This window comes from Ixodes scapularis, unplaced genomic scaffold (genome assembly GCF_016920785.2).
Source record: "Ixodes scapularis isolate PalLabHiFi unplaced genomic scaffold, ASM1692078v2 PGA_scaffold3__209_contigs__length_174095766, whole genome shotgun sequence".
NCBI lineage: Eukaryota > Metazoa > Arthropoda > Arachnida > Ixodida > Ixodidae > Ixodes > Ixodes scapularis.
Window position 1 is genome coordinate 53,237,007 of NW_024609868.1, and position 17,398 is coordinate 53,254,404.

The 17,398-nt window shown below is 44.8% G+C and overlaps 1 protein-coding gene across 1 annotated transcript; it reads left to right on the forward strand.

Moving 5' to 3' along the window:
• The first annotated feature begins 4,766 nt into the window (after window positions 1-4,766).
• LOC120846493 lies at window positions 4,767-9,101 on the forward strand. Its single transcript, XM_042292731.1, has 4 exons — window positions 4,767-4,868; window positions 4,964-6,041; window positions 6,299-6,478; window positions 6,568-9,101. The coding sequence occupies exons 1-4, from the start codon at window positions 4,767-4,769 to the stop codon at window positions 8,010-8,012; spliced, it is 2,805 nt and encodes a 934-aa protein (XP_042148665.1). The 3' UTR covers window positions 8,013-9,101.
• Window positions 9,102-17,398: the final 8,297 nt, after the last annotated feature.

Below are 17,398 nucleotides of genomic sequence, written 5' to 3' on the forward strand. Positions count from 1 at the left end.
GGTGTGGGGGAGGTCGCTCCAAAAATGCAAGTTTATCTTCCCCTCGTCGATTCGGAGCGGGTCCCATGGAGCGGAATTTTGCCTCCCTCGCGGATTTTGGAAAGCGCTCCAGATCTACGAGTGGAATTCACCATAATTTCCTGTCTGTCAGGGATCGCATGTTTGACCTTCCCTTTCTTTCCTGCATAAGTAACCGCGTTCGAGCCACCATGGTTCGAACTCTTTTGAGACAACATAAAAATATAGATTATTATGCTCAATGACTTTGCATGTTTAATGGTTTTTGTTTTCAATATTTATTTTAAAACAGACTGTTTTCTTGGCGATTTTTGGCAAGGTTTGGAAAACTGTACAGTGCGTCCCAGTTCAGGTTTTCTATTAATCTGGATATCTTTGAAAAGTTCGAAATTAGTTTTTTTTTCTTTATTATAAATCAAATATTGTATATCAAAGAGGGGGGGGGGGGGGGGCGGCATTATGGTCATTTGAATAAGCACTGTTTAAAAAATCTTGCAAGTTCAAAATCAATTTTCTCAAAAGCCATTTTTTTCTATTCTCTTCACAACAGAAGATTGTAGAGAATTAAAAAAAATAATAACGTTAGGATCATAAAGGCGTTGTAGAAATACATTGATCACGAAAATTATTGCTTCTTGTATTTTTGTATATTAGAGAGTTTTAGTAGATCGTTCCGATACCTCCGATAGCCCCGATAACGATACTATGCATGCGCAAGGGAGGCCGTGGCGGAGTATCGGGTATCGTTATCGGAGTCATGGGAACGATCTACTAAAACTCCCTAATGTCTAGCATGCCAGGGTATTCGTTCAGTGATCGTTTTAGGTATTAATAAAGTTAAAACGTAATCTAACAAAATATTTGCTACAAATTGTCCTATCATGTCCCTTCGACGAAAATCGAAAAGGTATCGCAAGCTTTTATGTTACCTATTTGAGATATTCTAATACCAATGAAATCTTCGAAAAGCTGAAAAAAAAAAATCTTTGTAATTATTGTAAACTCAGCAAGATATCCAAAAGAGGAAGTGTGTTAAAGACAATTTAAGAAATTTGATCCACTGAGAAACGTTTGCAAATATGTAGGTCACTTTCTAAAAAAAAAAAAAGTAGTAGTATATATATATCAGGGTGTCGAACCGGAACCGAACCGAACCAAAAACCGGAACCGAACAGGTATTTTTTCCGGAACTGAACCCGAACCCGAACCGTTATATTGTTATCGCGATGAACTCGAACCGGAACTGAACCGGAAAAAAATAACGGTTACCGGCTCATGTCAAAACGGTTCGGCCACGCGCTGTTGACAATGAATGTGCTATCAATGCCACTTGTTTTTAAGTGCCGTCAACTGACACACACCTCGCTTACATATTTTTCTTCTCCACTCAGTCTTAGGAATATAAACGCTGCATCCATGAATCTTGACAAACGCTGCATCCATGAATTTTGACATAGGAACCAGTATTGCGCTGATCGCGGCTTGCACGGAAAAAAAAAAATTGGAAAGCTGTGCAAAAAAAAAAAAAAAAAAAAAATCGCGTCACGGGATTTCATCTTTCTGCAATCTCGTAAATCCTAAATGCTGCTGTGTGCTCATTTCATAACACGTTTCTAGAACGCGCGAGTTCTTGAAGCTTGCTTCCATCGGAATGAAAAAAGAAAAGGCTGTGGAGTTTGATAATAATGCATCCGGTTTCGTATAGGCCCTTAGAAGCTAACATATTTGTGAGACAGCGAACTCTTCTATTTTAATATTTATCCTATTACGTCCTTCTGGCGTTGCGTTCGGTGAAGTGTTTTTCATATTCCGTATCTTGTTTAATGAAAACTTCTTTAAGGGTATAATTTGAGTTACCGAAGGCTAGTTCAAATAAAGAAAGCTGTATTTTCTCCCCACTGTTCCTTCAATTGCTTACACGCCGAGGTGGCGGGATAGTTAGCGAGTTCTACTTGTAAGTGGGTTTGTAAGGAGGTCGCGGATTTTACAGCTACTGCGTCGGACCCAATTATATGAAGTCAGAATGCGTAAACGTCGGTGAGGTAACCTTTGAGTGCACATAAAGAAACCATTCCTGGTAGAGATCCCTGAGCCTTACAATACGATGTATCCCGTTTCGTATGTGCTGACTTCATATGTTTTATTTGTAATTTATTTTGATGTTGCAATTTGTCATTTATAATTTCCTAACCGGTTCGCGAACCGGTTCGCGGATCGAATTAATCGAACCGGAACTGAACCGGAACAAAATAAATTTATCTGAACCTGAACCGTAACCGAACCCGTATTTTTTCGGTTCGACACACTGATATATATATATATACCGGGTGTTTTTGCGAAGACTTTCAAAAATCCTAAGAATTAGGGCGATTGAAAAAAGAAGAAACTCTCTTCGGGAACAAACTACCAGCCACGGCGGACGTCAGGAATTGCCAAAAACCTACTAATCAGCCAGATAATTAATTAAAGCTTGTTAATTAACTTTTTAATTAGTTGAAATAGACATGATTCCAATAAGAAAGTTGCTGAGCGTTATCGAAAACCACTAAATCAGTCATTTTCAGAAAGACTTTAAGCGCTTGAGAAGAGTAGTAGCGCACTAAAATTACCACTCGTGGAGCAGGTACAAGGCTGGGGCTAGATAAGAGGCGGAAAAATCGCGCGGGCGCCTTACCGCAACCGCTAGCCTTGTACCTGCTCCACGAGTGGTAACTTTAGTGCGCTACTACTCGCCTCACGCGCTCAAAGTCTTTCTGAAAATGACTGATTTAGTGGTTTTCGATAACGCTCAGCAACTTTCTAATTGGAACCATATGTCTATTTCCGCTAATTAAAAAGTTAATTAACAAGTTGTAATTATTTATCTGGCTAATTAGTACGTTTTTGGCAATTCCTGGCCTCCGCCGTGGCTGGCAGTTTGTTCCCGAAGAGAGTTTCTTCTTTTTTCAATCGCCCTCATTTTTAGGATTCTTGAAAATCCTCGCAAAAACACCCGGTATATATACTATATATATAAGAGCGCTACTGAAAAAGGCTCGAAGGCTCGAGGTACACCTAAGCACTTGTTATGAGTTGTGAATGCGAAAGCATGCACGCCGCTCTTCTGCTCCCTTTCGTCTGCGGCGTACTTGCGTCGACACTCGAGCGCGCGCGCTGTCCTCGGCACGCTGACCTTGGGCGTGGAGCGGTGGAGCCGCTGCCTCGCGGACACGCAGCACCATGGGGTGGCGGTCGTTGACGGCGCGCATCGGCCAATGGGAGCCTTGTCGACGCGCGCCAGCCAATGGAACCGAAGCCAAAATCCATCAGCTTTACCCGCTCCTTTGGGATCGGAAAAACTACTTGGTAATTCAAAGAGCGGCCAGGATCTTTAAATCGACCGCAAAATTCGGTTTCTTAACCTATCGCGCTACGATTTTGTACAGAGTTGGCCACAGGGGGTGCATTTTTTTTTATAAAATTCGCAAAGAGCGAGCTTATCTGAGGAAGAAGTAAAAAAAAAAATAAAAACGCTAAAAACGCAGCAAGGCCACCGGTCTTCAAACCACAGGGCACCCTATGGTTTGAAGACCGGAGTCTTGGGGTTCGGGCAAGCCAGCGGGAACGGAGAGAGTAACTAAATATCATTGAGTCATATTTTAACCGGACGACGCGGAAACCTCCTCCACCTACGGGGGCGACCTGCGGTACCGAAAGCGCGCGAAATGTGAAATATTTGGTCCTGGGCTTCCTACTGGTCAGAGTCGCTAAAAGCTTCTTTTTAGTCGAAATACAAAATATAAGTGACGCGAACCGTTTCAATTATTTATGAAAGTAGTTTTTGTTCAATATTTTAGATCAGAAAAGAAACAGACGGAGTTTATAAAGTCCGGAAACCAGGAATGACCCGTCGACATACCCACTAACAAGCGGTATAAAAAGGCGGCGCATACTACCGGGTGATTCAAGGAGACGGCAGGCTCTTTAAATCGACCGGAAAATTCGGTTTCCTAACCTATCGCGCTACGACTTTGTGCAGCGTTGCCCACAGATAGTGCATTTTTTTGTAAAATTTGCAAAGAGCGAACTTACCTGAGGAAAAATTAAAGAAAGAAAAAGGCTTAGCTCCTAAGGAAACGCAGCGACGCCACCGGTCTTCAAACAACACGGCGCCGTTTCGCATGGGAGACAAGAGATGGCGCAACGAACGCCGTCAACGAACGAGCATACGGCGCCGAGAGCCGGCGTATTTATACAGAGGCTGGAATACTGACTAGTGTTGTGAGCGGAGGCATTTTCTATGGGCGCGGAGGCGACGCGAGCGGATGAAGGCGCTAGGGGGCGCTCGATCCAGGAGTCCTATTACCGCCGCCGGCAACGCAACACCGTGTTGACTGACCGTGCCGCTGGTTGCTTTTCCGTGCGGCCGAGCTTCGACGAACGCGAGGAGCGGAGCCGGTTTGTTTGTTTCTTTTAAGCTGTAGATTGGCGTGCAATGCCGTCTAAAAGGGCCAAATCTTGCTTTGTGCCGAACTGTAACAGCGGTTACCAGTCTTGCAAAGAGAAAGTGCCGCTGTTCCGTGCCCCGAAAGACGCCGAGCGCTTGGAGGCATGGTCCCGGAACATCAAGCGTGCGGACAGAACCCTCGACAGTACGTGTGTGGTGTGTGCGAAACACTTTGAAGAACAATACATCGAGAAGACGTTTAAGCACATCGTAAACGGTGAGCTCGTCCAGATCCAACGCGACAGACCTCTCCTGAGGGACGATGCTGTTCCCACCATTTTTCCGGGCGCGCCAAGTTATTTCACCCGAAGCCTCCCCAAAAAAAGAAAAACAAGAGATTTGTGCCACCAAGTGTTGCCTCCTCGTAAACGAAAAAAGCAGGAAGAAATCTGCGATGCCGTAGATATTCAAGGCGATGAGACAAGCTCAACGTGGACGCACGAATCCGTACATATTCAGGACGAAGAGAGAAGCTCAACAGCGAAGCAGCGGTCTGGTACATCCCAGTTCTACAGCAACCTGCATTTGCCAACCTCCTACTGGTCGAAGATTGTATTCGAAGAGGACCCGTCGTCGGTACACTACGCATGGTGTGAACCAGGAAGCAACAGTCATGTGAAGACTACAAAGTTGGTTACGTTCTGTTCCCTCAGTGGTGAAAATACAGCGCGCTGCTGCGTGTACTTCCGCGCTGTGAAGATCATCGACATCGAGGTGCACACCTCTGCTGAAGCTGAAGCTCAGCTAATGAGTGCAGAAAACTCAGCCATGTGCCCTGGAGCAACACTCAAGCCACTTGTGGGGAAAAACTATGTGACCTTTGGCAACAAATACTTTTCGAAGGACTGCACTGGCCGTCCACAAAATGAGCAGCCGTGCTTACGTTGCAGGTACCTTAAAAAGCTTATCCAAAACCAGATGTCAAGGAAAAGGAAGAAGACGTCTAGCTCCACCAAGAAGCAATCGAGAAGAAGACACGCTCTGTTCAAGGCGAAAAAGAAGCTGCTAGTGACAAGGAAGACGATTGAACAGCTTCAGGCTCAAAATGATTCTCTGCCCTCAACAATCATCCAAGAGCGGTTGGCGGGCTTGCCACCAAAACAACGAGCTGCTGTCACTTGCTGTTTCGATGCAGCTTCAAGGAAATCACGTCAAGGGATGAAGTACGACAAGTCTTGGATCCTAGAATGTATCCTCATGCGAATGAGAAGCCCAAAACTCTATGAACACATCCGAAAGCAGAACATTCTCGCGTTGCCTTCTAAATCTTGCCTGCAGACCTATATACGTGGCTTTAAAAGTGGATTTGGTTTCAATCCAAACGTGTTTTCTGCTTTGTCACAGAAAACAAAAGAAATGGATGAATTCAGTCTTCACGGAGGTATTGTGTTTGACGAAATGAAGTTGTCGGAGCATGTGAGCGTCAAGTCATCGGGAGCACTGGAAGGTTTCGTTGACCTCGGCTCATTTACTCCTGGGGACCAGAAAACAACGACGTGCGACCATGGCCTGGTCGTGATGTTCCAGCCCTTTCAAGGTGAGCATTTCATTTGTATAATTATTTTTCAGCTCTGAAGGAGGTAGGATTTACCTCGTTTGTTTTATACAATCCTTTATTTGAATTAAAATTTTTTTTTTTTAAGTAGGGCGCTTCAAAAATATTATTTCGTTACTGAGCTAGGCTGATGTCGCAGTCGGTAACGATATTGATCGGCCTATAACATTATTTTGATTAATACCATTTTTAATTCAAGCCTAATTGTTATTATGCACGCATATTCACTGCTTCTGCAGGCGACTGGACTCAAGTCCTTGGAACATTCGCTTCTCGGAGCAATGTGAAGGCAGGCACCCTCTCAAAGATCCTTCTAGAGGCTACTCTCCTCGCCGAGCAGGCTGGCCTTTTCGTCGACTTCGTTACCTGCGACGGAGCTTCCTGGAATCGAAGTATGTGGAAATCCTTTGGCATAAAAGGTATGTATGCTTTAATCCGACAGGAGTAGTGCTCTATCTCTTCATACTTTTTTGTAATGAGTGTAAACTCATACATATGCTTCTTTCAGCATCCGCAAAGGAGATCTGCTGCAAGGTGCGTCATCCCGTCGACAGAAGGAGAAGTTTACACTTTCTTTCCGACTTCCCACATCTTATCAAATGCATCCGCAACACTGTAGTGTCAACTGGTGTGCAGACTCCTGATGGTCATGTCCGCATCGAGCATGTTGAGGAGGCGTGGAAATGTGATAAAGCAAACGTGAGACTTAAGGTTATGCCCACCATAACGAAAGCACACTTGCATCCTAATCCTTTCGAAAGGATGAAGGTCAACCTGGCCTTCAAGCTTTTCAGTGAGGAGGTGCTCAAGGGCCTGTTTTTTTACAAGAATAGGATGGGATTTAGATCCATCACACCAACAGAGAACTTTGTGAGACTGATGGAGAGACTTATATTCGTTATGACGGCTCGAATCCCATCCAAAGCGTTGAAACCACAGAAGTCGCGTGCTGCATTCTTAGCAGATTTTCTCATCTACCTTAATGAGTGGGAAATGTATGCCAGCAAGCACAACGGTGGCTTCATTAGTGCAAGCACAGCCTTGGGCCTGCGTGTGACGATAAGCAGTACGCTTTCCCTTCTGGACTATTTAACGTCTGTGCTGGGGTATGACTACCTTCTCACTGCAAACTTAAGCCAGGACAAAATGGAGAATTTTTTTTCTCTCGTGAGACAATCATATGGGTGCAATGACCATCCTACGCCAGAGCAGTTTTTGCTGATCGTTAACTGCCTAAGTTTTTACAACTTAGCAAAGCCCCTAAAGTCAGGGAACTCTTCCCCAGAGCTGCTAACTGCCCTCCTTAAGTCCGCTGAGGCCCCAGGCCAAGGTGAGACCCACATTTCAAGTCTTGTGGATGAACTCCTAGATGGCGGCAACTGGGAAGGTGCTGACACGATAATCACAGCCACAGGGCATGACACTCAGTGTCCTCCCAGCACTGCCCCGTCAAAAGAAACAGCATCAATAGGGAAGCACTCTAGCTTAGTGAGTGAAAGAAGTGACAGTAGGCTGATCTATTACATTGCTGGTTATGTTGCACGTAAAATGATAAAAAAAAATCCGTGCTCCGAGTGTGCTGCAGAACTCGCTGTGCTCCCGCTGCAGGCTGAGCAAAATCCTAACTCGTGCTTCACAAAAGCTTTTGACCATGGTGGTCTTCTTTACCCTACTGAAGCCTTGTCAAACTTTGTGACTGCGTTGGAAAATGCTTTCACTGTTTTTTTCAGCCACAACGAGTTGCACTGTTCCAGTGTCGTAGATTTTTTATCTTTTTTACAGAACCTTTCATTTGACCGCATTGGCTGTGTCGAGCACACTAAGTTGACCACTGCGAATTTATTGAAGTTCTATGTGCTGACTAGATTACACTTTTATACAAAGTCGGTCAACAAAGAGAGAGAATCCCGAAGGGAAAGGCAGAAGCTCCTCAAGAAGAGGAGGCTGGAGTAAATACAGGGTGCTCCAACCAACAGTGAAAATATGTTTTTAAGCAAAGCACACTGGATATTAAAAAAAATTATTCCTTTGGAATGGCTTTATCGACCATGGGGAGGTAAATGAGTCCAATACAAGGACTAATGAACTAAAATGCAATAATTGACTTTTTACATACTTTAGTTAGGGTAGGTGTTTATGTTGAAAAATTCAAGGTGGCCGAATTTCAAGAATGTTTCTTTTTGTAGAGGTAACCTAACCAGCCTGTGTTCTGGTGTATCCATCTCTAAACTTTCTGCAGAATCCGGCTAAACAGGATACAACACAGGGATATTGGTGCCACAATTGATCTTTACGTATTGCATACAATTTAGCTGTATTGTGTGGAAGGTTTGGAGAGGGATATCTCGAAACACAGGCTGGTTAGGATAATTCTACGAAATAGAACTCTTGAAATACAACCACCTTGAACTTTCTAACTTGACCCGATACCCTTATTACAGTGTTTTAAGCGTTGTTTAACACAGTTCAGTTAATTAGTTAACTATTGGTATGTTCTTTTCTGCCGCAGTCGATAACATAATTTTGAAGATATAATTTCTTTATTTCTAGTGCTCTCCGTTTAAAATATTTCACTCTTGGTTGAAACACTATGCATATGAACTTCGCAGTGGTGTTTTAAGGTGCTTGCTGAAGTTATCCATAACCTTAGTCATTTTGCAAGGTATTCAAAATGAATAAGTTTTATATTTAGTGTCGGGCACTTTTTGTGGATTCTTCGTCATTTTGCCTGGTATGCAACATATTTTTGTCATCTGTTCAACGTTTAGTATGTATTCCTAGGAATTTTACAAGATATGCAGAATAATTTGCATTACCTTTGTTATTATTGTTGCTGCATTTCTAGTGATTTAACAAGATTTTCTTAATAATTTGCAGATTATTTCTTGAATGTTTTGGGTTTTCTAGTAATTTTCATGTTCCTACATTTTAGTCATTTGCAAGATGTGTATTGGTCATTTCATGTGAGTTCTGTATTCCCAGCAATTTATTGGACATCTTACTGTGTGTCATGTGTGTAATTGTTTAATAAAGATACGATGTTTCATTGCACAGGATGTTATTTCTTTCTAGATATATTTTTGTAAATTTTGATCACATCCCTCTGCACAACATGCACTATGTTTCAACTTGAAGGAGCTATCTTTGGAAAGAGAATCGCAACCATTATGCAAAGCCAGCACGTTTTCTTCGGCGTTATTTTGCTAGCAGTAGTTCTATGCCTGGAAACCCCCCCCCCCCCCCCCCCCCCCTGTAACGTGAAATCAAATCTCGACGTCGTAGTCGTCAGCGTAGCGCGTTCGTTGTGTTCCCCTTTGCGGCAGGAGTTTCAATCGTAAATCAGTTTGTGGTGACTCCTCCTTCCTTTTTTCCCTCATTATTCCCGCATTACTTCTACACGCCTGAAAGCGCTTAAAAGAGCGCACGCGCGCCTTTTGGCTCCTAGGCCGCGGACTCTGTGCGCATCGCACGCCTTCCGCGGCGCTGCTCGGTCGTCTTCCTGGTAGGACTGCTGTCCGCAGCGCCACCGCTTCTGTCATCCGAAAACGTTGCTCCTCTCCGCCGGCGCTCTGAACACTAGTCAGTATTCCAGCCTCTGTAGTATTTAGCAGACGACCTTTTCGACTCAAAAGCGCGCGCGTTCCGCAGGCGGCGACAGTCGCAGAAACAAAAACAGGCGCGGTAACAACAAGGAACTGCAGTTCCTTGTCTGCTAAGTACGCCGGCTCTCGGCGTCGTCTGCTCGTTCGTTGGCGGCAGTTGGCGTCACGACCGCTTGCGCCATCTCTTGTATCCCGTGCGGAACGGCGCCGTGTTGTTTGAAGACCGGTGGCGTCGCTGCGTTTCCATAGGAGCTAAGCCTTTTTCTTTCTTTACTTTTTCCGCAGGTAAGTTCGCTCTTTGCAAATTTTACAAAAAAATAAAATGCACGATCTGTGGGCAACGCTGTACAAAGTCGTAGCGTTGCCCACATATAACTTTTATATAACCAGATAACTTTTACATTAAACCGTCAATGTTCACTGAATGCCGAAGAGGCATCCGTTTTCATCTCGGTTTACTAACATCTACACAAAAAATTAATGAAATATCGACTTTTTCTTTCTCTCCAACTGACCGCAAAACAAGCCGTGACGTACGCTGTTTCCGGAACCGGAAGTTTTCTCGGCAGTAGGAGAATGGGAGCGTTAGCGGCGACGAGTTGGGGTGCGCCGGTAGGTTTTACTGCACTGATGTCACCGACGTATTTTCTGAATCGGCGCCTCTCATCGCCGCATCGCAGCCTAGCGAAATTCAATGAGATATGTTGTGCTACAGCGACAGCATGGGACTATACACCTTTCCAAAAAATGCTCCTAGGCCGCCGCCATGTTGCTGATGCTGATGCGGCTGGTGCGACTCTCGCGCCCTCTATCAGCTAGAAGTTTTCTGCCACTCTCTGGGACTGTGAAGACCCGCTCAGCGCGATTCTCTACATGCATTTTAGCCGTTTTGCATTCGACGTTTTCTCGCTCTCTTGAAAGTTTCCACTTCATTTTTTTATGCGTGCTGCCTACCCTTCTTGTGTTATCTTCCATTGTGAGAAATAAGGCTGGTAAGTGCCTGTCATTCAAGCTTTTCTGCTCGACATTCACGGGAAACGAAGCAGGTGAAGGACGTCGAACGACCCTCGACGCGATTTTGCGAACATTGTTCTCCCCCCTCCCAGAGATAATCCGCGTAGAATCCTCAGTCATCTCCAAAAATAGTTGCCCGGGTTGGGGTGAGAAACGGGTCAGTCGCGTTTGTTTCTTTGCCTTGGTGCGGTTGTGAAAAAAAGGAAGCTGTCCCCGAAACGTGCCCCAAACGAAGTCATCTCGGATTCCGTCCGATCGTCAAGATGTGACTGTCGTCGACTGTGACTGTGTTATTTGAGATCTTTCTCAAATAAATTCTTTTTGGATAACGCTGCATCGTGTGGTATGTACGATATATTGTTCTAATGTTACCACTTCCTCAATTGTATGTCCGTGTCCTGTCCATCGGTAAACACGTTATTTGTGAGCGTGAAAAATGCATGCCTTTCAGCCGTCTTCTGTTGCAATTTATTTTTGACAGCAAAGCGCTTTGTCGCTTCACATGCGGCGAATCCCGCGGCGTCGTCAAAACTGATCGTAAGAAAAAAACAAATAACTAGAACTATACATTCCAGTCGCACTCGTTCTGTCGCGCGCGTACCCAACAAAAACAGTTTACAGTTTTTTTTTTTTTGTTTTTTTTTTTTAGTGTGACACAATGCTTTCTCAATGCCCTCGGGAAAATACATGTACAATGAAACACAAAATATTGCGGGAAAAAACGAGAATTTAGCCGCGAGCAGCGTTTGAAACTGCGCCTACGCAGGCTGCGCCTATTGAAATCACAGTCCGCTCGGTTAGGGTTAGGAGGGACGCCGGTGAGAGTCTAGCCTCAAACTCGGTGACTGGGCTCGAAAACGGATTGTGGTCCCTGGGGTCGAGTGTTTTTTGGAAAGGTGTATACTCCGCGACAACTTTTCTTGGCAATGCAGTGGAAGGTACAGGCCCGCGTCCCCTCTCCCATTTTGCGTGTGCTCGGGCTCTCCTCCTCTCCCCGGAAATGGGGGAGGAGGAGAGCCTGCGTACACTCAAAATGGGAGAGGGGACGCGTGCCTGTACCTTCCACTGCATTGCCAAGAAAAGTTGTCGCGGAGTATAGTCCCATATATGCCTGTTGGGAAGTGCAGCGAGTCTTCCGGTGAAGACTCCAGAAGTCAACCCAACTGTCATTGTTGGTAAAAGGCGGCCCGTGTCAGTCGTTTGCAAAGCGACGTAGATGGAAACAAATTGCCGCGGCGTTTTTCGCGGCCTCGGAGATTCAGGAGCGAGCCGACGTTAAAAAAGATACGTTTGAACTACGAGTGTCAGCAAAAGCCACGTAAATACCTGTTCACACTCGGAGCGGACGCGCGCGTTTGATGGACGTGCTGTATTCGCGCTGTTGGTAAGCGCTTCGGGACCGATCTTTTACGATTGCAACTCGATACTGACGCGACACTCGGCAAAGAAAGGTTGGACCGACATTGCACGTATACCTCCCACAAACTGTTATAGCTCGACAGTGACGTGCAGTCTGTCAGAATAAAACTGGCATACTAATAACAAAGTGTACATACCGTGTTACGAAGGTAATTCAAACGGCGTTTATTTCAGCTCTATATCACACAAAACAAGACGATAGAATCGACGAGAGACCCTTTTCGACGAGTGTTCGTCAACACTGCCTCGGAAAACAAGGGGAAGAGGTTGACCTCACCTCTTAATCTAAAATTGAGGTCAGCGATCAAACTATAATACGGGAAGGGTCCACAAAGGTAGCGCGGGCATATTCCATTCAGCACGCCAGCCGGTCGTTGGCAGACGGTCTTGCGACGAAGCAACGCTGCGCCGAGTCGGAGAGCCTGCTAGGCCTATATTCTGAGCAGCTCGCTTCGTCGGAGTCGGTGGATTCGCGACCGTTGTCGCTTTTCTCGGGTGTTTGTGGATCCAGCGTTCTTGTTCGTCGTGGTCTGTTTTAAGTACTTTTTTTCTTGCTGCTTGAAGTCCGCACGCGCGAGAATACGTAGAAAAATAAACGTTCAGTCAGTCAGAACTAGTTTTGAGAGGAAGGAAATCAAAGGAATTAAATAACCGTTCGCCGGTCGTCGCCGTCGTCGCGACCCAAGTAACTGAAGTCGGCCCTGCCAGGGTTGCCTGGTAGTTTTAGCTCAAACCACCAAATGCCAGACGGTGTAGCCCAAAAGTAGCCAAATGCAAGAGATTTATGTAGCCCAAAAGTAGCCATATTCTGCAGAGCCCAACATACTGTGCGCTGGAATCTGCGAGCTCAATTCGAAGGCACTGCGTCTACATATCTGGGGTTTAGGAGCAGCTTGCAAGACGTACGGCATATTGAAATGTATTGAACGTTTTATTTCAAACACACAAGTACAAAAATTTTCCACACGCGTTTTTTTGTCTCATAGTTATGACGTACTGGCACGTACCCTGCTTACTCGCCTCATACATGATTTCCGTGTTAAAACGGGCAAAAACTTCTTCAGTAGGGTTGATGTACTTACAGCACTCATTCTTCCCAAGGAAAGCGAACTTTACATAGAGGACGTTCTGAAGAGTTGGAATTGTTTCTTAGATGTGACTTTGTGAGGGACACGTGACTGAATACTCTCTCCACGGCGTCAATTACCATGGGCAGTGACGGGAGCGCGATGGCAAGCTTGGATATAGCAATGGAAACAAAGCTGCTCCTGCGCATCAATCTTGGCATTGTTCTGAATATGCATTGTCCCAAATCTGTTCTCTTTTGTTATGGCTCATTGTGCTTTAACAAACTTTCACGTTTCGCGGAAAAGCCTCCTTTGTTATATCTGGTACAGCACGCGTTATCAGGCAACAGCAAATTCTTCAGGATCTTTTGAGTTGCCTTCAGTATCATTTTTCCTCAGATCAGGTGCCTCCTATGGAGGCTGGTGGGAAACTTGAGAAAACAAGAGACGCCAGTAGGAAGCAGAAAGAACTTGGGAGCATAAAATAAGCAAGAATTGATACAAAAGCGATGTCGTCGGAGCTGAATCTAGGTCACGGTAGCTCACGCCCACAAAACTTCACGCAGAAAATTCCTGAAAACGGGAATTCCGAAAGAGTGGACTGTCGCTTTGTGTCCATGCTGAAGTGTCTTTTGTACATCTACTCTAAACCAAGCAAAAAAAAAAAGAAAAAAGAAAAAAAAGGGCCACGTTAGGACTTGAAATAGCCCAAAAATAGCCACATAGCCAACCGCCAAATTTCGACGCCAAATGCAAGACAAAGTAGCCCAATTTGGCTATTAATAGCCCAACCTGGCAACCCTGGGCCCTGCCCTACTGCGCACGCGCAGCAGTTGCTTTGTTTACCACACGATAGATGGCGCTTGGCTCTCAGCATTATCAAATTTGGCAATTTTTGCCACACATCTCTAATTATGCTACAAAATGTGGATCTCAATATTATTTAACAAAACTTTTAGGAAACATTCGCCGGCTATTTATTGTTTATGATCGCGGTGCTGGTGAGGTAGGCTCTTACCCAATAGGCGACGTGGATTCGGCTGACGTGCTCCGTTTCCGCGGATGCATCGTAGTGAAAAGGCAGCGAGCTTTCGAAGGAAAGAAGGCGCAAAAGAGTCCAGTTTTCTTTTAAAAGTTCTACAGCAAATAATTTTTTTGGCTCCCTATTTTTGTGTTTTTGTGTTTCTTTTCACACCTTTTACGACGTGCGGTGGATGAAATTCGATTTTAAAATCATTTCATGGTCCCTTTAATTCCGGTCGATTTAAAGAGCCTGCCGTCTCCTTGAATCACACGGTAGAAAGGAATAGTGGGATCAGGCTCCGACGAGCGGCGAGCGTAGAAAGGTCCCGGATGTACGCGGCGGCGGTGCGGTCGTTTACGAACTCGAGGATCCGGCCGGTTCCGAGCGTTCCGAAGACCTTCGGCGTAGGTTTGGCTTGCTGTTTGGCCGTTTCGCGGTATGGCAGCGCAAAGTGGCTCCCGTTCTGAACTGGCTCAACATGGCTTTAGAATATATTTATCTTGTGAAACGCAACTTTTGTCTATCACCAGCGACTTTCATTTGGCACTTGATCAGGGATCTCAGGTGGACTGCATATTTCTGGACTTTGCCAAAACATTTGACAAGGTATCGCACCAACTTTTATTGCTTAAGTAAACTTAACATCGATTCTAACGTGTTTAATTGGCTAGTATCGTTTCTAACGAATCGGTCACAATTTGTAACGTGCAATGGTACTAACTCCTCCTCTGCACCCGTCTCTTCCGGAGTACCTCAGGGGTCCGTTCTGGGACCTCTACTCTTTTTAATATATATTAATGACTTGCATGCGGTGGTTTCTTCTTCAATCAAACTTTTTGCTGACGACTGTGTTATTTATCAAGTAATATCTAATGACTCTGACTCACAAAAACTGCAACATGACCTAGATTCCATACTACACTGATGTTAACTCTGGTCAATGGAGCTCAATATTAATAAATGTAAAATAATGCGCATAACACGTAAAGCCAACTTCAATTTTGCTTATAGTATTAATAACACACCCCTAGAACTTGTAAAACTCATAGAAGTATCTGAATGTGATTTTAAGTGCTGACCTTTCCTGGAAACTTCATATTAAAGGGCAACTCCGCTCAATTCCGAAAAATTTAGGCTTACATGTGATTCAAATTCACAAAGCACTACTAAACAACTCTATGTCTTCGGATTCGCGAAATGTGGAATATTTGTGTAATCCTAATTTAAACGTCAGCTGATACCGAAACCGAAACTTCGGTCGCGTCAGAAAACATTGGTCTCGGGTCGTTGGAGTCATGGCCACGTCACGTCGAACCACGTGGTCTTGTGACGTTCGGTAGGCAGCGAGGGACAGGACACGCGACGCGGGCAGGTCGCTTCGCATGGCGTGGACGGTGATGGCCCGAGGGAGAGGACGAAAGAGAAGAGGGGGAACGGAGAAACAGACCGATAAGTGCGCAGGGCAGCGCAAACTAGCGCATCCGCGTTATGGTGATCACGTGAACGCCCGGTCAGCCAACACCCGGAGGAGAAACTCATGACGTCATCTTTCAATTTCGCTCTGAGAAGTAAAAACGAACAAAACGTGAGAATGACGTAGTCATGCCTCTGACGTAGTGGTTCAACGTTGGCCGCTCAAACTCTGTCGCATTGACTGCGCTGACGATTGCGCCTCACGTCGCACACTAGAGTTGCCAGATTTCGGCGACTTGGCTCACTTGAAGGTTTGCTGGCCAGTTTATTAACTATATAAACGGAATTAGATCATAAAATTTGACATGGGGTCTTCCTATATGATACTAAAGAGGCCTACATAGTTTTCTCAATTTCAAAAATGAAGCTGAGTTGCCCTTTAACTATGTGACTAACAACACCAATCAAATACGTGGTTTTCTCAAATGTAACTTTTATTTCGCCCCATTATCATTAAAACTATTCCTTTATAAAACACTAGTTAGGTCCAAGCTAGAGTATGCAGCTTCCATCTGGGATTCCTCTACCCTTTACCTCGTTGATTCACTTGAAGGTATTCAGAACAGAGCTGCACGTTTCATAATGGCCAATTATAACCAACCGCACCGCAAGCGTAACATCAATGAAAGATAATTTGTTACTCCCAAGCCTCGCACATCGCCGCACAGTCTCATATTTGTCTTTTTCATAAAATCTATCACCATATTACTCAGCTTAAATCACAACTAATCATCCCCCCTACTTTGTTTCAGCACGCCTTGATCATCGTCACAAGGTCGGTGTCCCATTTTGCCACTCTAACGTTTATTATGACTCTTTTATTCCTAGCACTTCCAAAGACTGGAATCGCTTACCTGCATCGCTCACATCAATTAATGACCACACACTTTTTTGTACATCTATTGCCAATTTCGTTCCAATTGTTCATTACGTTTACTATTGTTCCCACTCCGCTCTGTAATGCCGTGTGCCCCGAGGATAAAATAAATCAATAAAATAAATGATCTTTAGCCCCCATTCGCTGTCGTTTGTGGCCAATGAAATGTCATGCCGAATTAGTTTTTAATCGTGCAGCAAATGCAGTGCGAACCCTGGCTGCCCGCTTCACACAGCCTATCCAGAACATGCTTTAGTGGCGCCCTCTCGAGCCGTCGACACGGAGTGCAGCAGCCGTGAGCGCTCGCTGAGCTCACTACCCCTCCTCTAGTTCACGGCCACTCAAGCTACCAAAGACGTCACGAAGGAGATTATTTCTTGCTTGCTTTTGTAGTTTTAATTTACCTATAACTTTTAAAATAAAGCGAAATTCGAGAAAAAAAAGTTTCACTAAGTTACTAGGTTTAGTGCGCTCAGGTTCGGTGCAAATTAAAAACCAGTAAAAAGAATTCATTGCAGGGCCTTTTAAGAGGATCATCTTCCCTGCAGAAAACTGAGGTTGTACGTCAGCCTTTAACAAGCATTTCATCCTTTAAAATCTGCAGCGATCTTTAATACAAGAAATGCATTATAGGGAATTGGTGAATCACATGACATATACTTTCCCACTAAATTTGGTGGAGAAAGTGAACGGTTGTATAGGTCATGTGACGTTGATTTCCCCCACTAAATTTAGAGGGGAAACTTGGTTGGCGCCTAGGTCACAAGACACGAGTTTTCCCACTGAATTTTGAGGGGTAACTGAATTGATGTATAGGTGACATGATGTCGATTTCCCGCTAAATTTCGCGCGGAAACTGAATT

Bases quoted from the DNA above. Each gene is read 5' to 3' on its own strand.
- LOC120846493 (XM_042292731.1), top strand. From the start codon at position 4,767: ATGCTGTTCCCACCATTTTTCCGGGCGCGCCAAGTTATTTCACCCGAA. The intron at 4,869-4,963 runs GTAAACGAAAAA...GTACATATTCAG, and splicing joins CCACCAAGTGTTGCCTCCTC to GACGAAGAGAGAAGCTCAAC. The intron at 6,042-6,298 runs GTGAGCATTTCA...CTGCTTCTGCAG, and splicing joins GATGTTCCAGCCCTTTCAAG to GCGACTGGACTCAAGTCCTT.